Source organism: Sceloporus occidentalis, unplaced genomic scaffold, assembly GCF_023333645.1.
Source record: "Sceloporus occidentalis isolate IW3139 unplaced genomic scaffold, rSceOcc1.0.p SCAF_14, whole genome shotgun sequence".
Lineage (NCBI taxonomy): Eukaryota > Metazoa > Chordata > Lepidosauria > Squamata > Phrynosomatidae > Sceloporus > Sceloporus occidentalis.
The window spans coordinates 8,556,299-8,581,998 of NW_028316994.1; the positions used below are offsets into that span (position 1 = coordinate 8,556,299).

The following is a 25,700-nucleotide window of genomic DNA, read 5'->3' on the forward strand; positions in this document are numbered from 1 at the left end:
TGGCTGTCTTGCACCTTAAAGGCAGCTGATTCTGATTTTTGACAGGTACTTGGTTGAGTGGTTTTGGAGGGGAGGAAGACCTTGGTAAACAAGATGGGCAAGACTAGCCTTCCCCTTTCCATAAGGTGGCTGCCGCTTGACAATGGGGCAACCAACGGCAGGGCCCACAAGGCCTGCCAGGCAGCTGGCCTTCTTAATGGAGCGAGTTCAGAGCAATTAATGGCTCGCCAGCAGCTGCCAGGATCTCACACGCTGGCAGTTGCCTGCGGCGGCCACGGCTGTCACTGCCGAACTTGTCACAAAAAGGCAGCGAGAGTGATGTACGGGGGCTCATCCTTCCAGGCTCTTCGGTCCATTGTCTGCAGCAGGCATCTTTCCCTTACTCCCAGCCCTCACAATCCCAATCCTCAGCAATCTCTTGGAGCCTGCCAGCACCCATCAGTCAGCATCCTAGCCACAGTATTTTTCCCTCCCAGCCAACTCATCCCACCTCCATTTTCCCAGCACCAAGGCCAAGTTTAATGTGTAAAATATGGAGCTAAATGACGCAGCCTTCTGCAGTAAAACAGGGGGAGGAGGGAAGGAGGCATTCACAAGATCACTTAAAACATATGTTTGCTGCTTCCCTTGGCGTACCTTTTAGCCACCCTTTCCATCCCTGAGATCACGTAACTACAAACAAGCTGGCTCTTGTTGTGCTGGAGGGATCCATTTGCCAACAAGGCAGCTTAATCTAGACCAGTTACTTCATCCTCTTAGCATGTTCTAATCACCTCTTTGGTTCCCAGGTTCATCTCACTTCTAAGGAGATGCCTCTTGTTCTGAGGATTTAATCATCCAGTTAATTCTTCAGGCCAGAGTAGATAAGGAAAAAGGGGGTATCTCCACCTTCTTGTAATGGCATTTATTGAGTTGATCTGGACCTCTTTTCCCGAGAATGCCTAGGTTACTTCTCCAATGTAGGATTATGAGAAAATATGCCAAATGACTAAACAAACTGCAGCGAGGGGGGGGGGGGGTCATTTTAGATAGAAGGTAATATAGCGAGCATTTTCATCCCACCCACATTTGAGAGAACCAAAAGTTAGCCAAACATAAACAGGAATGGTAGAACATAAATTCTTAATGAAGAGGCCAATGTTATATACAGTACGTGTGTTTTATGTTCTGACTGATCAGAGCTGGCTCCAAACATTTTACTGCCTGAAGTGAAGGACAAGATGATGCCACCTTGCCCTACCCACACATTTGCACCCATTACTTCATCATGCCTAATAGCAGGGCCTGTCCTCAAAGATAGTCTTTGATACCAGTTGTAGGAAGTGGCCATGCTTGTATCACCATAGACTTGAAGTAGACTACTAATAATGCCTATCTATCTAGTGCCTATCTATTTATTTCAATTTTGTTGTTGTTGTGTGCCTTCCAAATTGTTTCTGACTTATGGCGACCCTAAGACGAACCTATCATGGACTTTTCTTGGCAAGTTTCATCAGAGGGGGCCTTCCATTGCCATCCTTTGAAGCTGAGAGTGTGTGACTTGCCAAGGACACACATAAATAAATGTATACCCTGCATTCTAGTGTTTACTCCTTACTCAGGGCATTTAACAACTGTTGAAAGCAGTAAAATGCAATAAGATAACAAAATATAATAAATACAGGTAGATTATATAAATAGAACATTACATAAAACTCAAGAAGCAAATGTTTGCCTAAACTGGAAGGACTTTGCCACAGGGAGAAAGGCACTCAAAGTTGTCATTGAGGCCTTCTGTCTCTGTCTGAGATATCATTTAAACCGAGGTGAATTGCCAGGCCTTGTGGCATGACTACAAGGTTTTCTGTTGCTTATTCCTCTTGGTGAAATTATGAAGCCTACTACCACAACATTGCCCAGTCATGTACTTGTCCAGGCCCTGTTCTTCTTCTTTAACTAAAGGCTGTCCATGTTTCATGTCAGTAGGTAAAAGGGGGCCCACTGGGGTGGCCAGACCAAGTCCCACAGTCCAGACCCTATAAAGTTTATTTGGATCTGTGCTGCAGGAGTGGGACCTAAGGAGGGAGAACATGAACAAAGAATTGCAGTGTCTGGGTTCTGGGTGTGTACTGTATTATTACTTTCCTTCTTGAATTTTGACATGGCTAGAGTTGCCAGAGTGAAAATTGGAGAGGCTTGCTGTACCATTAATAGTTGTGTATTAGGGGAATTTCAGCAGGTGTTGCTTGTTACCTGGCTGTGTACCCATCATCACCTGCTGAAATTCCCACTGATACATACCTATTAACGTTTTCCCTCTAGCAACCCTATGGACTATATTATTATTCAGTCTGAGCGAATGATGTGTGTGTTTGTTGTTAATGTGTGCCTTGTTGCTTCTGACTTATGGCAACCCTAAGGTGAACTATCATGGGTTTTCTTGGCAAGATTTGTTTGCCATTGCCTTCCCTTGAGGCTGAGAGCATGTGACGTGCCCAAGGTCACTCAGTGGGTTTCATGGTGGAGTCGGGAAGTGCGTACATGCCTTCAAGATTCCTGTTGACTTCGGGCGACTCCTATGAATTTCATAGGGTTTTCATAGGCAAGGGATACTCAGAGGTGGTTTTGCCTGTTCCTTCCACTGAAATATGACCTACAGCACATGATAATATCTGTTGGTGGTCTCTCATCCAAGTACTAACCAGGTCTAACCCTGTTTTCTAAGATCAAATAGGATCTGGTGCCCTTAGGATGTTTATAGGCCTTGTTTGACTCTTTTGTTTCTTCCAGGTCTGCCTCTTTGGGAAAATGATGACGTGGCCCCTGCCACCCCTTCCCTGCCGCTGGAGGCCCTATCGCCAGAGGCTGTGGGGGACCCAAAGGAGGAGGAAGTGGGGGCCTCAGCTGAAGTGAGGGGATCCTTGCCCCCCAATCCTGAAGGCCTCCCTGAATTGCTGCAGGGAGCATTGCTGAGGAAGGAGTTTCTGGGGAGCGAGTTGTTGGAAGACCCCATCCCTGGTGAGAAAAAAGAAGAGAAAATCTGTGGGGTGGGAGAAAATGAGTGGGATGGAATTTGAGAGTGTGTGGGGGAGCAAGGACATGATGGCAATTCTATGGAAAAAGCTGATGCAGTGGAGCAACATTTGTGGACAGGGATCTCTTGGTGGGGGACTGCTACAAGGCAGTACCTTGATTGTGAATCTACAAACATAATTGCAATATTGTACACACTGGTAATGAATATTTACAATAGCTATGCATGGATTTTCTGCCAGAAGAAAGCCCATGGGGAAGACATTTTGGAAAGAGCCATTTTAGTGGGTTGGGGCAGGTTGTAACAAGTGTACCAGAGCTTTCCTCCTTAATTTTCTGATTCTTTTCCCCCTTTTGTTTTTATTTCTTCTCCCTCCCATCACCTGACTGTCCTAGAAGGTAGCCCTTCCACTCTGCCCCCTTTCCATCCTCCCATCCAGCACCTGGATGGTGGGATGGTCCCTGAGACCTCTGAAGCTGTGGCCACCGGTCCTTCTCCCTTGACCACTGCAGCTCCCCCCACGGGTTTCCTCCTCACAACCCCCCCTGCATCAACAGCGGCCGCTCCTCCCCGTCTTCCCCCTCCACCGGATGAGGTAGGATCAGCCAACCAACACATCTCTGCCACCACCACCGCTTTCATCCCTGAAGGTGATGAGGAGACCACAACCACACTGATCACAACAACAACCATCACTACAGTGCACACACCTGGTAAGTATGTGGCATGTGAGAAGTTTCCAGAATTGCATGTGATCTGCTTAAGAAAGTGCTGTGTGATGTAGGAAAAAGTGAATTGAATGTTCACTGTCTTGTGTCTCCTCCTCAAGTGTTTTGCAACAACAACATCACTGATGTGGAAGGCTACGTTGAATCCCCAGATTATGCTGGTGCCACTTTTTATGGAGGCCTGGACTGCACCTACACTATCTCTGTTTACATGGGCTATGGGATAGAAGTACAGGTGAGCTCCATGATCTGGTGAAGATAGAACTGTCTTGTCTGGAACTGGCCATTTCTCATGTGGTTTTTAAAAACCTGAAAAGATTTCAGATAAAACAAGAAGAGCAGATAGCATATTGGCCAACTCTTTCCTGTTACTCTTAGTTTATGTCTTCTCAATAAATTATTGTTTGATTTTTTTGGCCCTGCATACCAAGAAGCAGTAAGCAGCAAACAAGGCGAGTTTCAATTTGTGCTTTATCTGCACTATATCAGTTCATATCACTTTAATTTCTGTGGCTCTGTCCTCCAGAATCCTGGTTTTGCAATTTGGATAAGATACGTCTTGGATAGAGTAGTCAAGTTCTGTAATTCCCAGGACTTAGAGAGGTCTCTGGCAGTGAATTCTTAGTATGTCACTAAGCTACATATCCCAGGATTTTGTAAAGTAAAGCTAAGGCAGTTGGAATGGCATGTAACTGATGTAGTATAGATAAACCCAAAATTATAACCCACGTTGTTTGCTTCTGACTGTTTCTTGATTCTGGAATTGTTAAAACTGTGGACTGAGTACATTCTCTTGACATAAGGAGCCTAATTGTGAGTGAAATATGCTGCTCCTTTCAAAGAAATGCTGACATGTCATATTCTCACTACTGCCCTTTGATTTTGTTTGTATTCTGATTTTTCCAAGACTGTCTGTTCCCCAGAAAATCTTTGCTTTCAGATCTAAGTGAAAAATTTACTCTTAACTTCTGATTCTTAGATTCTTATTAATGGTTGAGATAGCACGATGGTTTCTGGGTGGTTTGAATAATTGTTCTTGAGCTAAATTGAATATTTTTTTTCTTATTTTGGGGAACCACAGTGGTTTTGTGGTTTGAGTGTTGGACAAAGACTCTGAGAGACAAGAATCTGAATCCCTGCTTGTCCATGAAAACTCACTGGGTAACCTTGGGCAAGTTACATGATCTCAGCCTCAGAGGAAGACAAAGGCAAACCCCCTCTAAACAAATATTGGCAAAAAAACCTTGGAAAGATTCACCTTGGGGTCACCATAAGTCAGAAACAACTTGAAGGCAAACAATAGCAAGAACACTTGGGGTCCTTAGGGGATAAATCCAATTTCTTTTCATTTTTTCATCCTTTTCTTTTTCCCCTCCCAACTGACTCTATTCATCTTTCACTATTAGGTGCAGAGTTTGAATCTATCCAAAGAGGATTCACTGACAGTGGAAGGTCTAGGGGGTGAGAAGCCTGTTGTCTTGGCCAACGAGTCATTGATGGTTGAGGGGCAAGTGATCCGCAGTCCGACCAACCAGGTGTTGATTCACTTTCAGAGCTACCACACCACCACCCCTGGAATCTTCAAATTCCACTACCAAGGTAAGGAATTGACATATCCCATAATCCACCAATATAAGGGATCAGGTTTCTGTAGCAGTGGTTGCTAGTTCTTTAATGTTTGAAGGTAGTTTTTAAAAAAGACAGAGAGGCTGTACAGACCGGCCATTAAGGCCAGCCTGGGGGCGGAGTCGGGGCATGGCATCCATAAGACACATGCATTGACTTCACACCTAGGCCGACGTGACACTGTGCGCTGCACCACACGGCAGGCAGCATCATGGCGCTCCTCTGGTGCTGCATCTATTTATTTATTTATTATATTTATTTGTATCCTGCTCTTTTCCCAGGACTGGGACTCAGAGCAGCTTCACAGCATTAAAAACAGTACAAATAATAATAATAATAATAATAATAAGTATATTAAAAAGGAATTAAATTATTACAGTATTAAAACAGATAGTTATTAAAAGAATAAAACATATTTTAATAAGATAAAACTATAAATAAGAGGGGGGGAAACCTGTAACAAATTTTTAAAATGGTCCAGCATCCCAGCCTGTCCTTATAGCAATTCCTTAAATGCCTGTGTGAACAGGTAGGTTTTCACCTGCCGGCGGAAGGCCATCAAGGAGGGAGCTGTTCTGATCTATTCCCTGGGTAGGGAGATCCAGAGTCTAGGGGCAGCCACCGAGAAGGCCCTCTCTCGTGTCCCTAGCAACCATGTTTGTGATGATGTTGGGATGGAGAGAAGGGCTTCTCCAGAGGATCTCAGAGCGCCGGTTCATACCAGGAGAAACGGTCTGCCAAATAGTGTGGACCTGAGCCATGTAGGGCTTTATAGGTATGGTAATAACCAGCACCTTGAATTGTGCCTGGAAACAAACTGGCAGCCAATGAAGCTGATTCAACAGGGGTGTTGTATGATTTCTGCAGTCTGGTGACTATGGTGCCCTTTCTGCAGTGCAGAAAGGAACCACTTTTGTGGCTCCTTTTTGTGCTGCGGAAAGGTGAGATCGGGGCCGTGGCATGCAGTTGTCACAGCTCTGATCTGGTACTAAAAGGGGAGGCTGCAGGTTCACTGTAGTAAAGTGTGACCAGACTATCAAAACTTAGTAATAGGAACAGCCAGCCCCAGTTGTGGGGAAAAAAGAAAGTAGAAGTTTATTAGGAAACATTTAGATAACATATTAACCCTGAACTATTTAATCACTTACAGCTCCCCGAAACCCTATTCTTTTCTTCACCATGCTGTCTTATCTCTATCTCTCTGTAATCCTTTCCCTAGGCCATCTTTCCCATATCTCTCTCTGCAGTCTTTCCCCTATCTGCCCTGTTAGAGACAAGACTTGGTTTTGAATCCTTTCTTCCACATAGGCCCCCTTTCACAACATTCTCAGAGCTGTGCTTAGCTAGCTCTCTAACCAGGCTTACCTATCATCATTTCTCTTCTCAATGGCCACTTCATTCTGCTTAATGGTAGGGGCAGCCCCGACATTATGACATGTCATGTCACATATTACAATAATTGTCAGCAAAGAGGATTTATGTGTAATTGAGATAGACTTAGAGAGCCAGTGGGATATAAGTGTTGGACTTTAGGGTTCAAATCCCCACTCAGCTGTGGAAACTACCTGGGTGACTTCACACACTCTCAGCCACCGAGTAAGGCAACAGCAAGCCTCCTCTGAGCAAACCTTGCCAAGAAAACCATGTGATAGGTTTCCCTTAGGGTCTCCATAAGGTGGAAACAACTTGAAGACATACAACAACTGGGATAGATGTATTTGCCTAAACATTTATTCTATTGCAGTTATAGATACGGTATATCCCATTTCTTTAATCTCAGCCAGTGGTGCACAATGTCTGACTTTTAGCAGGGAGTACAGTGTCTGGCAAGGAGAAAAAGTGGTCACCTAAGGGATGAGGGACATCACTTCAAGCAGCTATAGAGACACTACAAATAACAGGCCAGCTCTGTGTTGTGGCCCAGGCCAAGTCCCAGAGATCCTTCTCCAAGTTTTGCACTACAGGGGTTCATAACATGGTGGACATCTTTTTCATTTACATCACATAATGGCTGGCCTGCTGGTCCATAAAATTTGATGTAGTGGTTTAGATGTATATATAAGGCTATCGGTTCTCTGTCATTGCTTGGTCTTCTCCAACAGATGGAGCTGTAGGCTTTTCCCACTGTTTTGTTGCTTTATGTTATGTTATGTTAGTTGTTTTGACCTGAGCATTTTTATCATATTTAAGGAATTTGGGGTGGCTTCTAGATAACATTTGTTTCTGAAAGTAAGTACATGTTAAGTATCCCTTCTCTGGAATTCCAAAATTTGAAATACTCCAAAATCCCACCTGGGTGGCTGAGACAGTGACACCTTTGTTTTCTGATGTTTCAGTGTACACCAACTTTGTTTCATTCACAACATTATCAAAAATATTGTGTATAAAATTACCATCAGGCAATGTGTATAAGGTGTCTATGAAACATAAATGAATTTTATATATAGACTTGGGTCCCATCTCCAAGATTTGCACTTCAGATAAGGGATATTTAACCTGTACTATAGTAGCTAGCAAATTAGAATTACTCCCCAGCCACACATACAACATACTGCTGTAGAATTACTGGATGCTTATGCAAAACATGGGGATCACAGCATTATTTTTGTAAAGCTGTTTCTAGTCATCATGATTTTGGAAATAAGCCCAAAAATGTCTTGGCAAAAAACTATTAAAGGACTAAAAGGAAGGAATATAATTAGATAAAGGTATTTTTTTAAAAATATTTATCATTTTCTAATACAAATATTGTGCCCTTCCCCAACTGATCTCAAATTTGACTTATTCAAGGATAGCAACTTCAGAATAAGAAAGCTGTAACAAAAACAGAAAAAGTAGGCCCTTGATATGCACTGGGTTTGGATCCAGGACCCCTGTGGATACCAAAATCCATAGATGCTCAAGTGCCATTAAACACAATGGCATAGTGAAATGGTGTCCCTTATATAAAACAGCAAAATCAAGGCTTGCTTTTTGGAATTTATATCTTTTTGGAATATTTTAAAGTCGTGGATGGTTGAATCTGTGGATAAAGAATCCATGGATATGGAAGGTCAACTGTATGTCAGTTTAGAAAAATGTTACATAATTTTATTGATGTATTTGTTAAAGGCATTCAACCAACCAACCAGTCAGTGATTGAAATTTTGCCTGCTCTCCTCAGTTCTTATAATTTTTTGGCTTCTTTCATTGATGTGGAAGGAGCTGTCCCTCTTTTATTTAACCAACTTTATCTTTTCTCCCAAATCTAGCTTTTCTTCTCAGTTGTGGCTTCCCCAGCCGACCTGAGAATGGGGATGTTATGGTTACTGACCTCCATCCTGGTGGTTCTGCCACTTTTAAGTGTGAGTCAGGCTTCCACCTGCGAGGTGAAGAGACGCTCATCTGCCTCAATGTCAGCCGCCCTCGCTGGAGTGGTACCAGCCCTGCATGTGTGGGTGAGTGAAGGGGCAAAGTGATAGGACAATCTAGTCTTGGCAAAAGGCCACAAGAATATAGGCCAGGAGTCGGGAAAATATGGTACATGGGTTGCATTGTGTTCCTAGGTTTTGGTCCCTAAAGTGAACCACAGATCTCTCCAATGCACCCCATTTTAAAAAAGTCAGCCCCAAAATTCACCTCAAACCACCCAAACCAGGACAAAAATTGTAGTGGTTTGAGTAAATCCACCCTCTGATGCACTACTTGCACCCCAAATCCTCCCAGTGGGGGAAAATTGATAGTGGTGTGATATCACATCTTGTTCAAGCATCCCTGGGATTTGTCAGAAGAATGTGAGAGCAAACACTGGCCCCTTTCCCTAGCACAATTGCCAGTGCTAGGTATAGATCTGTGAATGGAGGTCTTTGACCAAGAGGGAACTCTAGAGGACAAGTTTCATGACAGTTTTAATACAGCAAAGTCACAAGGGCAAGGAACTGATACAGAGGAATGCTAAATAAAAACAATTATCCTTTCTCAAGAGACAAGTTTGGTATCATTCAGTGTCAGTATGTTCTGATGAAACCTGAAGGAAGTATTTCTTTTCACCAGCAGTGGAGAACCTCAGTACTGGGGCTGAATCTGGTCCTCTTGAAGTCTCAGGGCCCTTTCTCACTGCACAAACATAGCATTATTATTCCAGTGTAACTGCCATGGTTATTTCCTATGCAATCCTGGGATTGCCATGTTAGGGAAGGGCATTTAACATTATCAGCCAGAGAGTTTTAAAGCTTCACTATTCACTAAACTGTGCTAGTACCCCAGGATTTGATAGGAGGGAAGGTTAAAGTGGAACAAAAGTGGAATAATTATCCAGGGTGAGTGGGCACACAGTCTGGCCCACTGGGCTTTTGCTGATGGCTACAACTCACCTTTAGGGTTGTCTCCCAAACTTTGTATGGTTTCAGGCCATTCTAAGAGACTGAAGTGTCTCTTCCAAGGTTTAATTGCCAGCAATAAAAAGTAAACTAAAATATGATGGTACAAAGCATGCTGGTATTAAGCTAAATTGTGCTAGTACCCTTTTTGTTTTTGTCTGATCCACCATGGAAATTCTGTTCCTGAGAATGTGTCTTTGGGTCTTGTAATGGCTTCATGACCATGAATAGAAAAGACAGATACATACATGGAGGATGTGTTTTTCAATGGCTATTGAGCCATAAGAATAGCTGTTCCATGTTCAGAAGGATTATAGCTGTTGCACCAGGCAAACACTGGGCTATTGTCTTTAAGATGTGCCACTTGTGAGTTTCCCAAGGGCATCAGATTGGTCCCTACTTGAAGAAGAGCTAGACAAGTTGGACTTGCTAGTAAAGTGGAATTGTAGATTAATAAGGGATCAGAACCACTATTCATCACACTCAGGATCACTCCATTTTCAGATGATTACCCAGGACAAGTAAGCTTACCTAAGATTCCCCCACATCCTTAAGTGAAAACCTCTTTGTTGAGTGGGAGCCTGAGAAATCGCCAATGTTTGCCTGGCCAGACAAACCTTGGTCTCTTCTCTGTAAAGTATATGCAGTGTTTATCACAAGGTTGTGAGGATGAAGGATCAGGTTGGGGTGATGGGGGAGATACTGTTTTTGAAACACTGAATAATGGTAACAATTGGCTTTTGTCTTCACTAGCTTCCTGTGGGGGAACAGTTCATAATGCCACTCGTGGGCGCATTGTGGCTCCTGAAGCACCTGGTGGGCCTCGTGGTGGTCGGAACCTGACGTGCCGATGGTTGGTGGAGGCACCTGAAGGCCAGCGCTTGCACCTGCATTTTGAGAGAGTGGCTCTGGATGAAGATAATGATAAGTGAGGATGGAACAGGGATACTAAAGGGGAGGGAAAGAGATAAAAGTGCTGAGGCATCAGTGAAGTGGAAGAAGACAGGGGATAAGGAAGAAATAATTATTATGGTTGGAGGTGTGGAATGAACCAGAGGGAGAAAAAGATGAGAAAGGTATTGAGGGGAGGCATGAGATTAATATGGTGAGGAAAAATGATGACGTAGAATTCAGGAGGAGGCAAGTGAGACTGAAGGCATTAGATATTGTCTGATCTTGGAAGCTAAGCATGGTCAATCCTGGTTAGTACTTGGATGGGAGACCATCAGAGAATACCAGTGGTGTCACCAAGATTGGTGTCACCCCAATGTGGTAACTCAGGCTGTCATCCCAGGGTCAGAACTGCCAAACCAATAATACCTCAGAAATAGATTGAGCCACTATGGAAGAAGAAGGCTCCAGTCTACTTGCTGCCAAAGGCTGGTGGACCAAGATACCTGAAGGGCCTGTCCATTTCATGGATTGTTCTAGTCTACCTGCCTTATTCATAGGTCCTGAAGGGATTCAGTTGCTATTTGGCAATGGAAGAAGCTTCCAAAAGAATGCCATGGTGTGCCAACAGCATCATCTTTGGCTCTGGGTGGATGACTGGGTCCTTCCTAGGACCTTCAGTTTCTGGGAGCCCCAGTTTACCCACAGAGAGGTGCAGCAGTACACTCCACACAGGAAGGCAGGCAGCCCCCTGTAAGGTGAGCTGCTCCCCCCTGCAGCCCCTAGAAATACTCCTGGGGAATACCAAATGTTGTAGGCTATATTTTAGAAGAAGGCAATGGCAAAGCACCTCTGACTATTCCTTGCCTTAGAAAATCTCATGAAATTAATGTGGCTGCCACAAGTCGACAAGCAACTTGAAGGTGTGCACATGCACATACACACACGCAAGTGAGACAGTGGGAAGTATGGAAGGAAAGAGTCTTCATAGAAGTAGTTGGTCTGCTGAGCACTGAAAGAAAAAAGCAGGAGGCAGGGGTGTAGAGCAGCCCTCTAAAATGAAACTGGAGTTACTAATTGGTTAAGTAAAGAGGCAAGGGATGGTGGGTGTCAGGAGAGTGAGCAAGCTAAGTCACCCCGGTCTATTGTGCCCCCCAGACTAATGATCCGCAGTGGGAGCAGCACATTTTCCCCTATCATCTATGACTCTGACATGGACGATGTCCCAGAACGTGGGTTGCTGAGTGATGCCCAGTCTCTCATTGTGGAGCTGACCAGCGAGGGCCCTGCCACGCCTCTCATCCTTAGCCTGCGCTATGAAGGTAAGAACATAAAGCAACAGAAATAGGCAGGCAGGCAGGCAATTATAGTGCTACCCCCACCCAAAGCTTGGAAAAGTTAATTTTGGGGACTGCAGCTCCCAGAGGTCAGTAACTTTTCCAAACCCTCCCCTTCCCTTTGAACTGCTCTTTCTGTATTGTGCAACTAGGAAAACCCATTGAATCCTGCAGGTTTCATAATGTCTAGTAGTGTTTGTGGGTGCTTATTTAACACTTTAAAAACCACTGTCGTGAATGTTTGGTCAAATCTAAAATAGTTGGTGAACTAAATATAGTATTTAGTGAACTCATTTAATCCTAAAATACAAGGACTATTCTAAATCTGGTAATCATAGAAATAGGTTAAAATTGTGGAGAAGGTTTTAATCTGCTGATCATACGAGGATTCCGTAGGCTACTTGGGTGAAGACAGTTTTCTTTAACTGCTTTGGGTTGAATAGATTATTGTTGATATTGTAGTAATGGAACCTTTTACACTATGCTAGGCTAGTAAGGCAGCATAGAACGTTGAACTGTTAGTATGGCAGCATAGAACATTGAAGGGAGTTGTCAGTTTGGATGGGATGAAAATGTCACTTGTAGCATGGTTGATGTGTTCCTGAGAGGTGGGGGAATTAATGAACAAAGCCCAGAAGAGAAAGGGTGCAGAGCAGAAAAGAAGGGAAGTCAGGGAATGAGAGACTAATCAGAGAGAGGATTCCGATTAATTTATTTATTTAGAGTATTTATACCTGCTCTTCAGCCACAAAGGCTCTGTGCCTTACAGATTGCTAATTTGACAGTTCCCTGTCTCTAGCTTTACAATCTAAAAAAGCATGACACAAAAGGAAAATGGAATGGCAGTGGGGAAGGGGATCAAGTCAAACAGATACTGCTGGTTTTTAGAATCCTAGAATCATAGAGTTGGAAGAGACCACAAGGGCCATCTAGTCCAACCCCCTATCATGCAGGAACTCACAATCTAAGCCTCACCTACAGATAGCCATCCAGCCTGTGCTTAAAGACCTCCAAAGAAGGAGGTCCAAGGGAGTGCATTCCACCATCGACCAGCTCTTACTGTCATGAAATTCCTCCTAAAGTTGGGCTGGAATCTCTTTTCCTGTAGCTTGCACCCATTGTTCTGTGTTCTAGTCTCTGGAATAGCAGAGATTTCTCTCTTTCTAAGACCAGGAAGGTGGCAATTAGAATGGAGGGGGGGGGGGTCTTCCATCTGCTTCTGGGTCTAGGCATTGTGAAGCTGTGCCTGCCTCTTCTTCTATTCCTCTGGGGCCAGGGTGGTAGCAGTTAAGATGGAGGGAGGGTCTTCCATCTGCCTCTGGGGCTAAGCATGGTGGAACTGTGCCTGCTTCTCCTTCTCCTCCTCTGAGTCCAGAGTGGTGGGAGTTAATATGGAGAGATGCCGTTTCATCTGCCTCTGGGTCTAGGCACGGTACAGTTGTACCTACCTCTTTTCTCCCTCTAAGTCCAGAGTGATAGCAGTTAAGATGAAGGGGAGCTCTTTCATCTGTCTCTGGGGCTATGCATGAATCTGTGTCTGCCCCTTCTTCTCTCCCTTTTCCCAAAGAAATTGCTAAAATGAGGAGGGATTGTACTCTGTAGGTAGAGATGGAGAGGAGTTCCAGGGAGACTGATGAATGGATGGTGGACGCTTGGAGACAGAAAAGGAGGGTTGAAGTTCGAGGTGTAAAGAGATGTGCAGTATTGGCAGGTTGAAAGCAAGCAACCAACCAACCAACAAATTTCTAAACAAGGAAATTCCTCCAGTTTTGATTTTTACTCTCATTGCAACATTGTGATCAGACTAGGATGGACAACAGAAACAAGAAGTGACAATACTGTGGCTGAATCTCACATACTGATTTGACCTAACTGCCAGAAAGTTCTTTGCCTGAAGCTATCTAGTCAGCAATAGATGTATTGTTGCTCCCATCTTCTGGCCAGTGGTGATACTGCACCGAGAGGGACCAAATGTTGTTGCCACAATTGGGGAATAGCTTCTCTAACTCTCTTGCTCCTCCTTCTGGTAGCTTTTGATGAAGACCGGTGTTATGAACCATTCCTGGCACATGGTAATTTCAGCACAACAGATCCATTGTACCATATGGGGACTGTTGTTGAGTTTGCCTGCAGTGCTGGATATATGCTTGAACAGGGACCTTCTGCCATTGAATGCATAGATGCAAGAGATCCTCGCTGGAATGAAAGCGAGCCAACCTGCAAAGGTAATCAACCTAGCCCTTAACAGGCTTCTGCTTGTGCAGTTTGTGGCAACTTTCTTTTCTTTGTGCTTGTTCATGCTTTAAGGAGCTGCACAGAGTTGTTGTCCTGGTTTAGGGGAACAGAAGGCATCTTCTAGCTAGAAGAACCTGGCTGTTGCTTTCAGTTCTAATCCAAAGTAGATCTATCTCTAATAAAGATCTATTAAAGTGAATGAGACCTTCTTCCAAGTAAATATCTATTGGATGGATGGATGAATTGATGGATGGGGTGTGTGTGTGTGTGTGTGTGAGAGAGAGAGAGAGAGAGAGAGAGAGAGAGATATTAAGCCAAGCATGGGAGATATTTGGTCTAATAGCCTAGAGTGAGATTTTTCATAATTTTTGTATTCTGTCATGTCTTTTTGATTTGACCATGGAGTCAGAGGTGGGAATAGTGGGGAAGAAGAGAAGCAGAAAGCAGATTATTTCAGGATTTATGAAAGATGGCTCCATAGCAACAGGAATATCATTGAGAGGCATATGTGTCCCCTGCCAAGAATCTTAAGGACACTGAGGTCTAGCACAAAGTTGGAAACTAAATGGCCATCCAGATGTTGTCAGATGCAACTCCTATCAGTCTGACAACATCAGAGAACCTGCATCTCAACAACACCTAGAGTTACACATTCAGGGGGATTGCCCAAATGTGCTTCTTCCATTATTTTTTCCCCAAAAAAATGTCTTTGCATAGAGGCATCTGGTTGAATGCTGGCTTAGGCTGGTAGCAGAGAGGCGTTGTTGGGTTCCATATGTAGTCCTTCTGACAGTATGTCTCTTTTCCTCCAGCGTTGTGTGGAGGGGAACTCTCTGAGTCTACAGGCGTCATACTTTCCCCTGATTGGCCTCAGTCCTATGGAAAAGGCCAGGACTGCGTCTGGGGTATCCGAGTGCAGGAGGAGAAGAGAGTGCTGCTGGACATTGAGATGTAGGTACCCAGGCTATCACCACCATCAACCACAGCTCCTTTGTTGGGGAGGATCCCCATGACTCAGACATCAGCATCCCGTCTTGTCCTCATGGTCTTCTGAATCAACCATCCATCATTAAATTGATTGTTGAAGTCATTCATCTCACCCATTAAACCTGGTAAGGTCCTTGTATACATTTGGGGGAAATCTCCTCTGATAAACAGGAAACCTATTGTAACTCAGGTGATGGCTGACAAAGCCACCCAGCTGGCAAAGCAAGGGTGGGCAAAGAGTAAAATATGAGTCACATTTGGTCCACAGGGCCTCATTATTCCTCCCAGTTTTTTTACTTAAAATACCTCCCACCCTCTAGAACAGTGCTGGACAACTATTGGGGGCTGGGATCTTTACTGAACTCCCCCCCCCCCCAGGAGACCTTGGAGGGCTGCAACACCCCTCACTGCCCCGAAGTCCCTAGACAACATGAAAACAATTTCACAGCATTTTTGGTGCTTTCTGCTCTTTTAAGAGGCCTAAATAGCCTGAAGGCACCAGACCCCATATGATCTTGGAAGCTAAGCAGGGCCAGCCCTAGTTAATACATGTTTGGGAGACTGCCATGACCAGGAGGTGTAGGGTATGGCCCCATTCCCATTGGGCTATAAAGCGAATCAAGAATCGGATTATATGGATCCTTGCTTAAAGACTATCGTTCCCATTTGAATTCGCTTTTTATCCTACTTTAATCGATTTCTCCAGCGAAAACCCGAATCAGTGGTAGATAACCCGGGTTATACTGACTGCACTTTTCCAGCAGTTCTTTTTGCAGCTGCTGTGTCGGATCCAGGACAAACTAATGGGAATGACAGGGTGTCCTAATCAGTATTTTAGGAGAGGAGGAGCAATGTTCAAGGGGCTGTCCCGGGGGTGTCACCCACTTTGTTCTCTTTCCTGCATTCCCGGCGCCATTTCCCCCCGTTCGCGTAGCCTTTCCCCTGGTGGAGCGGGAAGCAAGGCAAGGAGATCACGTGTGTAGACAAATTAGTTTTTTTTTTAAATTAAGGTTTCGATCACCTAGGTGTGGTAAGCGCATGACGCCCCCCTGCCAAACCCCCTGCTCCACATAGATTGATGTGTGAGGAGACCCAATGCACACCCTTTTTATAACTATTATTTCTTCTTTTTCCTTTTTCTGTTTTTGCTGAGCACCTAAGCACCTCAGCGCTCCAGCGTCTGGGTGGCAATCACATGACACCTAGCTGCCCAAGTGCTCAGGCACGTCAGTGATCCATTGACCACACACACACACACCAGAAAAACAGGTTTGAAAGACGCAAATGGGAACAGGGAACAAAAATAGCCTGTGTCAAAATGCATTGAAGTAACTGACATCACTGTGACGTCTAATCACCTAAGCGCTTGATTGACAGCTTAAAAAAGGAAAAAATGGTTCCAGACAGGCAATGGGATCGGGGAACAAAAATGTCCGCATCAACATACAACGGAGAAATATCAATGGGAACGAGAACATGACTCAAGAAAAACCGAGTCTGTTTGCTCCCTTTTGTAATGGGAACGATGGACGTGATTTGAATATGACTCGGGAATTCGCTCTGAGTCTGACTCACAGCAAGATTAATTGCTTTATAGCCCAGTGGGAATGGGGCCTATATTTCAGACAAAAGAACTGGTGTGTTATAGTGGTTTGAATGTTAGACTACAATTGTAGGAGCCCAAGGTTCGGAATTCCACTTGGCCATGGAAACCAAACTGGATATCTTTGGGCAAGCCACACTCTCCCAGTCTTAGAGGGAGGCAATGGCAAACCTTCTCTGAATAAACTTAGTAAGAAAATGCTCTAATAGGTTGGCCTGAGGGTTGCCGTAAGTCAAAAATCACTGGAATACATGCAACAACAAAGTGTTTGCCCCATGAAGATTACAAGAGATAGAAAAAAGATGGATAGGACTAACATGATCGAAAAAAAATAAGAATATGGGTCTTATTTAAATGTGGAAAAGACTGGGTATTATTTATTTATTATTCTACTCGCTTTTTCTCCTTCAGTCTAACTAAATAAAATCTGGAGGCCTGAGGAAGTTTACAGAAAAAAAAAACACCCAACTTATTATGTCTGCAGCCACATAATGAAATAATTCTGTGAACCACTCTGAGTGGAATGCAGACGCCGTCTCAGTCAGTAAAACTAATGATGATTTCATTAATAAGCAGAACAGCTATCTATTTGAGCAGGTTCTGATATTTCCTGGCTTGAAAGTGGCTATCCCTATTTTTGAAATGCACTCCCCAGTGTTCACTTCATTTTTACCAAGCTGAATTATGTAAAAAGATTCCTCTTTCTGTGTTAAAAGCCAAATTCCCTTAAAAGACTCAGCTTAATGTACCTTTCCAAGAAGGGCTTTGATTTGCTTTTCATCCATCCATTCATTTGTTTATCCATCCACACATTTACTCATAAATATGGACGAGAGAGACGTATTAGAGCCATTTAAATGGTCCCAATCATGTCCCATTGTTCTTTATAGTTCCTGCTTATATGTTTCCCTTTTCTTCCCAGCCTCAACATCCGCAAGTCTGATGTGTTGACAATCTTTGATGGAGGGGACTTAACTGCTCGGATCCTTGGCCAGTATTTGGGCCCACACCCTCGCTTCAGCCTGTATTCCTCTGGCCCAGCAGTCACTCTTCAGTTCCAGTCAGACCCCGGGGACCCTCTCTTTGGCCTCAGCCAGGGTTTCCTGGTGCGGTACAAGGGTATGCAAAAGAAACTGTGCATGGGAAGTGGGAAACAACTTGTTGAAAACCAGCATCTTTGTGACACATTTGTGGAAAGCAATTTATGATGCCAGGCAAAAAACACACAGAGAGAAGACATGTGGAAGTTGCAGGTGATAACATATCCTCCCAGTTTGGCAGGAACAGTCCTGATTCATCCTCTTGTTGTCCTACTTTTTCAACTACTTTAAATATGTCCCATGTTCTTCCTCTTCTTCCCACTTCTCTACATTGTCCTCAGTTTACTTCAGTTGCTGCAAAGTCAGTTCAAATTTCAAAACACTCAACTAGCTCAGCAGGGGGAGGACAAAATAAAGGAGGGACTCTTGCTCTTTCTCGTAGGTTCAGGCAAAAGCACATTGCTTCTGCTGCAGCTTCTCGTAGCTTGTGCTTTCTTCCTTATTAATAAATATTGCCATCTTGACCACACTCTGATGTTGGTTGCCTACAAGTGTCCCAGTTTTCATTTGTGAAATTTTGTTGAAATTTATTTCTTTAGAACACACTGAATTTGAAAGAAATATTTACAACATAAATATTGGCTTCTGGGATGGAGGTCTAATTTGACCACGTTATTTGAGATTTTCCATTTGATATGAAAGGAAAGCCAAATGAATAGGCTGATAAGGGGGAGGGAGAATGACAATACTGAAAAATCAAGGGGTAGTTTTTACTCAGTTTTAATTTCAGTCAGATTCTCTTTCTTCTAACACCAGTTCTGCTTCCAGTTCAGCCTAGAGTTCTGCAAAGTAAAAAATGCAGATTCAGCATTTGTTTTCCCCAGTATTATTACAGAGGTCTTAACACTGAGATATAATCCTTGTCTACAGGAACAAGGAGTTCAGTGATGTTCCAGCTGTTATCTTCATGCTGTCTTTTTAAAATTAATTCACATGTCACTGTTTCTCTTTGGGACAGTACAGTCACCTGGAAAAAAAACACCTCCTGGAGTTGTTTACTTATCCTTGATATGAGATTTCTCTCAACATTTTATGTATCTTTTATTTACCCCTTGAGTGTAAATGAAAAGAAAATGGATGCTAAAGTGGGTTCAGGAATTAAGATGGCCTCTTGTGCAGATGAGCCTATAGAACTGTCAGCATACAATGGGAAAGTGGAAAAAGAAAAGCCTAGCTGGGAGGTGGGAGGGCTTGTTGCTCCAGGATGTGAGAAAAGGCATCCCCTAATTCCTTCCTTCCTTTCTCTCTTGGACAGAGGTTCCACGAAATGACACTTGCCCAGAGCTGCCAGAAGTGGAGTTTGGCTGGCGCACAGCTTCTCATGCTGCTGTCATCCGTGGCACAGTTGTGACCTACCAGTGTGAGCCAGGTTATGACATTGTGGGATCTGATATACTCACTTGCCAATGGGATCTATCCTGGAGCAACAGCCCTCCCACATGCCAGAAGAGTAAGTCTTCCTGCTGCTAACACCAACATGATTGATACCTTGCAAATAGTAGTCTTTTTCTTCTTTCTGGATTCCCAGCGCATCAGCTGGGCCTGGGGAAATAAAAAGGTGAAGAAATTGGGTAAATAGAATCTGTTGAAAGGAGACCACTTAATGGCCTAGAAAGCAGGAATTATTTGCCTTGTTTTGTGGCAAAAATTGCTCAAGATTCTATTTTGTCTTGGTCCTTTCAAACAGATGTAGGCCAAGATAGTATAGTACAAATATGCACTGGTGGAGTAACATTATGTAACTTCTATACTGGATACAACTGTAGAACAATGGATGTGGATCCATGACTGACAAACTGGGGTGCAATTGAGGTTTGAAATAAGTAAAGGTGATACATAGAAGCAGTGCACATTCACATGCTACTTTATGTACTTTAATGTATTGGTGCATGTACATTGGTCCCACATGTACAACCTGGCTTATGCCTCTGTTGGCTGGATATAAACATTATGTAGTGTCTACATGTGTCACTAACAGGTTGTCAGCTGTAGTTTGTACTTATGGCTTATGGTTACCTCATGAATTTCATAGGGTCTTCTTAGGCAAGGAATACTCAGAGGTGGTTTTCCCATTTTTTTCTTCAGAAATATAACCTGTAGTAACCTTGGGTGTCTCCCATCCAATTACTAACCAGCTCTGAATCTTCTTACCTTCCAAGAATCTGCTGCCTGTAATTTATTTAGCTGTCTTTCTTCATAGCAGTGGGAAGAATATTAGTTCCTGCATTGTCAGACATGATACTTTCAAGGAGGGAGAGAGGGAGGGGGACATGAGAAAGATACACAGATCATTCTTTTAAAACTCATTTTATTTTCTCTGTCTGACTTTCCTTCTACAACAGTTGTGAACTGTGCTGATCCTGGGGAAATCAGCAATGGCAAACGCAGCGTCTCGGATCGACGTTTCTCCATTGGTTCCCACGTCCAGTATTTTTGTCATGAGGGCTACGTGGTGGAAGGGAGCAGCACACTGACTTGTTACAACCGGGACACTGGCACCCCTAAATGGAGTGACCGAGTGCCCAAATGTGTCTGTGAGTAAAATGGGCAAGAGAGGGCTGTAGTGAAGGGAGGGAACCTTGCTATGTGAGACAAGACAAAGCCATAAAGTAATCACCAGCTCTCAGGGCATGAATATAAAGTTTGGCAGCCGTAGGAATTGAGAATGACACTTTGGGCAGGTCAGCTTATTTAGCAGCCCTGATGTTTTTGCTTGCTTGCCTGGCCTTTTGGCAGACTTCTCCAAATTTGTGCACTCCAGATAAATTGGACTGCAGCTTCCATAATTCCTTAACGAGGTTTGCAGGATTATGGCCTGGTGGCGCAGTGGTTAAATGCCTGTACTGCAGCAACTCACTCACAAACCATAAGGTTGTGAGTTCAATACCACAAAAAGGGCTCAAGCTCGACTCAGGCTTGCATTCTTCTGAGGTTGCTAAAATGAATACCCAGATTGTTGGGGGCAATTAGCTTACAGTTGTAAACTGCTTAGACACTGTTAGTTCAGTATGAAGCGGTATATAAATGAAGCTGTTTGAGTTTTTTTGTTTGTTTGCTTGATTATGGGAGATGCAGGCCAATGCATCTGGAAGGCTCCAGTTTAGGGACCACTGGCACATAGAATGGTTGCTCACTGGAGCCCATGGCTTATTAATGATTAATATGGACAATAAAAACCCTTTTATAAGTATCAGAAGCAGGAGACATGTGCATGAGGGAACTGACTGAAGAAGGAGTAATATGGAGCAGTTTTTCCTCCAAAGTCATGGTACATATTCCCAAGAACAATCAAGTTATTTTGGCATGTGAGACAGAAAAATCTCATGAGCTCCTCTCTCCACCATGACCATATAGGCAGAATAAACAAATATCTTAACATTTGCTGCGATGTCATGGTAACCAAAATTTGCTGTCTGCAGAGGCTTGCCTATCCCTGCCTAATATTTGGTCGGGCCCTGAGTTGAACCAAAGATTTCGAAAGGATTTCTGGAGAGGATGAAGGGATTGCAGAGCAGCTGAGTGACTTCTTTGTTGAGAGGTATTCAAGTACAAAAACAATTAGTAATGTTTCCAGAGCTGCTTTGTGGAAATGATGATGTAGCACCATATTTCCTTATTAATCTCATTGGTCTATGCCCATGAAGACATCCAGCAGTCCTTTTGCAATCCATAAAGCTCACATAATTGTATAATAATTATCTTATTTGTGTGGTTTAATCCCAATCAGAAAATAGAAACGGAATACTTAGGAAATTGTCACCATATCTACCCAGATTTAACTGCGTCCATAGGGTGCCACCTCTGCAGCCAGTAAGAGATTATGGTAGGGGATCGTCATACTGGTTGAGTGATAATGGGAATTGTTTCCTAAAACATGTGAATGGCACTATGCTGGAGAAAGTTGTTTTAACATATTGGCCTTAATTTTGGGTCACAGTGGTCCTTGAATTGGTAAAATGAGAATTAATAATAGTCATGTATATTCTATGCCAGTCTTGTATAGTATTTGCATCAGGGTGGCCAACTTGTGGTCACTTCTTGTAAGACAGCAGCTCCTGCCAGCGCCAGCCAACACAGTCAAATAAATGGTGAGAGATGCTGGATGTTAAAAAAATAAAAAAGGAGTGATTGGGAATATCTAATGGAGTCCATGGGAGAAACAGGAGATGTTTGTTTTATTATAGCAATACTGCTTACCGATGTGCTAAGTGGTTTACAAAGTGTAAACTTATTGCCCCAATAAGCTGGGTACTCATTTTAGCGACCTATAGAAGGATGCCAGGCTGAATCGACTCAGAGCCCCTGGCTGGTATTGAACTCACAACACAAAAACCTTGTGGTTTGTGAGTGAGTGGCTAAAATACAGGCATTTAACCACTGTGCTACCAGGGTTCCTAGTTAAAATGTTATCAGTTAACATTTTTTTAAAAAATCCAAAACTAATAAAACAGCCATCCTTTGAGCATCTTGAAACATGTCTCCAATTTCTTCTAAGGATACTGGATGGCCACAAGCTGCCCATCCCAGGGTTAAAAGTGCTGAAGTGAGACTTGAAGGACCCAGGTTCAATTCTCCACTAATCTGTGAAACTCACTCGCTGACCCACTGTGTCTCACTCTGACCTGTCTTACAGGGTTGTTGTGGGGATGAAGGAATGAGGGAGGAAGCCATATAAGTTTCCTGGAGTTCATTTGAAAATATATAGTTAGGATATAAATACAGTCAGCCCTTGGTCACTCTTATTTTTCTCCTGGATCTTCACATTTCAGTAAAAGCTTTTAGCCATTTTGTTCTCATCTTGAAGGTGTTATTACAAAACAACAATCAATGATAATCTATTTTAAAAAGATTCTGCTAGGAAAAAACAGTGATAAATAGCATGTCCTTCAGGAAACAGGACCATCCACAACAGGAGAGATTTCGGACTCGGATATCAAGGTAAAGGTTGACACATTTTACCATGGACAACTTTCTTTAAATCCCAAATATAAAACTGTTTATTTTTAAACTACAGAATTCTCCCAGAATTCCATGCAAGTTCAGGTATTCTGGGAGTTCTAATCTCGCCCCCCCCCCCCCCCCCCCCGTGATTTTCCCAAGCCGTGCAGCAGATAAAGATGAGGTGGCTTCATGAATCCATTTGCATTTGTCTTCTCATTTGCCAACCTCCCTGCCCTTTCCTGCTTTTGGTGGTGATGGTGGTAACCATCTCATGGTGGCAGTCTCACAACAAGGAACTTACATTCAGGGCTGGGAGACTTAAGGCCTCTTTTGTCTTTGACAGTGAAATACGAGCCCTGCCTGAACCCTGGTGTTCCAGAGAATGGCTACCAAACCCTTTACAAGCATCACTACCAGGCGGGAGAATCCCTGCGCTTCTTCTGCTATGAGGGGTTTGAACTAATAGGTGAAGTGACCATCACTTGCATACCGGGACATCCATCCCAGTGGACCAGCCAACCCCCACTGTGTAAAGGTATGGTGTCTCCATCCCTGCTTCCCCTTGTCCCATCTTACTTTGTTGTGCTTGCCTAGTTGTCATTCTTTAAATGCTTCCCATTGGTTTCTTTTCCCCTCACCAGTGGCCTATGAGGAGTTATTGGACGGCCGGAAACTAGAAGGTGAGAATGGTAGACAGATGAGGGATATTGTGACTGGAAAGAGATGTTGGGGAGATGTTTTGCAGGTTGTTTGAATGATTGAGCTTGGGAAGTCTACTTTTTTTTTAACAATTCTGAGAACTTCCTCTTCCAAGTCACATATCATGCTGTCTGGGGGATTCTGGAAGTTATAGTAAAAAAAAAAACATTTACAAGTTATGGTGGTGATAACTCTCACACATTTGTACAATTAACTGTTCTCTGTTTTCTCAGTCACCCAGACAACAGACCCTTCCCACCAGATGGAAGGGGGCAACATTGCCCTGGCGATTTTCCTTCCCATCATCCTTGTCATTCTTCTAATTGGTGGAATCTATGTCTACTACACCAAGTGAGCAAGCATCTCATACATTGGTGGGTGGGGTGAGTTGAACCTTTGAAAGGCAGCATCTTTGGTCAGTCGGTGTCAGTGTGAATAGATATAGTTGGGTGTCGTGTGCCAGGTTAGGCTGCTGTATGAAAGCAGAAGTCCTTTGTTCTTTTTTTACATGGAAGGTTGGCAAGACTTGGATTTGCCTGGGAGTCACAACATCAACCTGCACTAATCCCAAATACCAAGTATGTAGAGACAGAGTGCAGCTATTCTGTGATGACAGAAATATAGTCTGTATATGATTAGAAGCATTTTCTTTGTGCTTTCTGTTCTAAGAGACAGGAAAGCTGCTGATGAAGAAAAACTTCATTTGTTGATTTTTCATGTGTTGTACTGATTTCTCCTCTTTCTGGCCATGTGTGTACTGGGAGATTCTTAATGTCCAGGAAATAAACTTTAATTTCCATTAGCCAGACAAAAAGCCATTGCCTTTGAAATCCAGTTTGTCTCAATTCCTTTGTGAGGTTACAATCCTCTTTGTTAGGAAGAGAACACTGAATTTCTCCGGAAGCCTTCATACTTTTGCATGAATCTCCCAGTACCCACATGGCCAGAAGGAAGAGGGGCCTGCCTGCATGAATACTTACCATCTGAACTGATGACAACAGCCACAACATCTTGACAAAATGCAGGTCTATGATGAACAGCATCAATTTTTTTCTTTCACTTGTATGATTTTTCATACCTTTGCCTGATGAAGAAGCCAGTGGAGCTTTGAAAGCTTGCAACATGTATAATGTGCATTTTGGTTGGCCCAATAAAGGAACCACTATTTTGTGGATTTTAGATGATAATGTTTATTGTTCTTAGGGTTGTCAAAAAGAAAACTGGAGAAGGTTCCTGTGCCTTTAATGGCAATGTAGAATAGGGAGTTTCAGCAGGTATTGCTAAACCATGCAACTGGGTAAGAAGCAACAAAGAAAGTGTTGCTTTACCCAACAGCCCTGCTGCCTGCTTGCTTTTATCTGTCCTCTTTTTTCACCTCCTGTAGGTTCCAAGGAAAGACCCTCTTTGGTTTCTCTTTCTCCAGCTCCCATAGCTACAGCCCGATCACTGTGGAGTCTGACTTTAACAACCCTCTCTATGAGGCTGGGGTGAGTTGCACATGCTAACTACTTGGTCATTCCTCAGCCATTGCTCTACAGCTGGGCATTTTCAAAAAGAACAGCAGCGACATTTGAGTCTGAGTACATCTTGATGAACATTCCCCACTTTCCAAGCAGTGAGAAGTTCCAGGGGGTAGTACAATAGGATTTAATTACTTTTCTATGAGGGTGACCCTTGAAAATTCATCCTGGTTTTGTAAAAGAAGGGTTTTATACTCATCTTACACAAACCAAAGCAAACAGGCATTCATTCAAGGCAGCAGACCTGCTACCATTTCTCAGATCTTGATGGAGTTCAACTATTGGTTAATTACCATCAAGTTAGCTTCAGCTGATTGGGACCCTATGGACAAGACACCTCCAGGTCACCCTGGTATTAAGAGGCCCTGCTCAGGTCTTGTAATGCTGGCTTCCTTGATTGTGTCCACCTATAAAGAGTTCTTCTTCTTTTCATCCTCCCTTCCACTTTATTGAGCATTATTTTCTATTCTAGTCAGTCATGCCACCTCATGGTATAGCTACAGTATGATAGAGTCAGTTTGGTTATTTTGTCTCTTAGGGAGAGTTCAGACTTGAATTACTGTAGGACTCATTTATTTGTTTGTTTTGCCAGTCTGTGGTAGAAATCTTTTTCATTGTTTGTGTGCATGTGCTTCAAGTTGCCTGTCCAATATGCATTTCAT

At 43.4% G+C, this 25,700-nt stretch overlaps 1 protein-coding gene across 2 annotated transcripts in view; it reads left to right on the top strand.

Annotated features, from left to right (window-relative positions):
* Positions 1 to 25,700, top strand: part of SEZ6L2 (seizure related 6 homolog like 2) — a 31,230-nt gene that overhangs the window by 1,941 nt on the left and 3,589 nt on the right. Inside the window, exons 2-17 of one of the 2 annotated variants that reach the window (XM_089479631.1) lie at positions 2,770 to 2,997; positions 3,409 to 3,726; positions 3,843 to 3,976; positions 5,148 to 5,340; positions 8,619 to 8,804; positions 10,479 to 10,653; positions 11,775 to 11,938; positions 13,984 to 14,178; positions 15,001 to 15,139; positions 17,701 to 17,897; positions 19,134 to 19,328; positions 20,221 to 20,412; positions 23,163 to 23,354; positions 23,461 to 23,499; positions 23,752 to 23,869; positions 24,903 to 25,005. In XM_089479631.1, coding sequence (XP_089335757.1) covers positions 2,770 to 2,997; positions 3,409 to 3,726; positions 3,843 to 3,976; positions 5,148 to 5,340; positions 8,619 to 8,804; positions 10,479 to 10,653; positions 11,775 to 11,938; positions 13,984 to 14,178; positions 15,001 to 15,139; positions 17,701 to 17,897; positions 19,134 to 19,328; positions 20,221 to 20,412; positions 23,163 to 23,354; positions 23,461 to 23,499; positions 23,752 to 23,869; positions 24,903 to 25,005 — 2,768 coding nt within the window. The remainder of the gene's footprint in view (positions 1 to 2,769; positions 2,998 to 3,408; positions 3,727 to 3,842; positions 3,977 to 5,147; positions 5,341 to 8,618; positions 8,805 to 10,478; positions 10,654 to 11,774; positions 11,939 to 13,983; positions 14,179 to 15,000; positions 15,140 to 17,700; positions 17,898 to 19,133; positions 19,329 to 20,220; positions 20,413 to 23,162; positions 23,355 to 23,460; positions 23,500 to 23,751; positions 23,870 to 24,902; positions 25,006 to 25,700) is intronic. The other variant, XM_089479632.1, reaches the window with a different exon arrangement.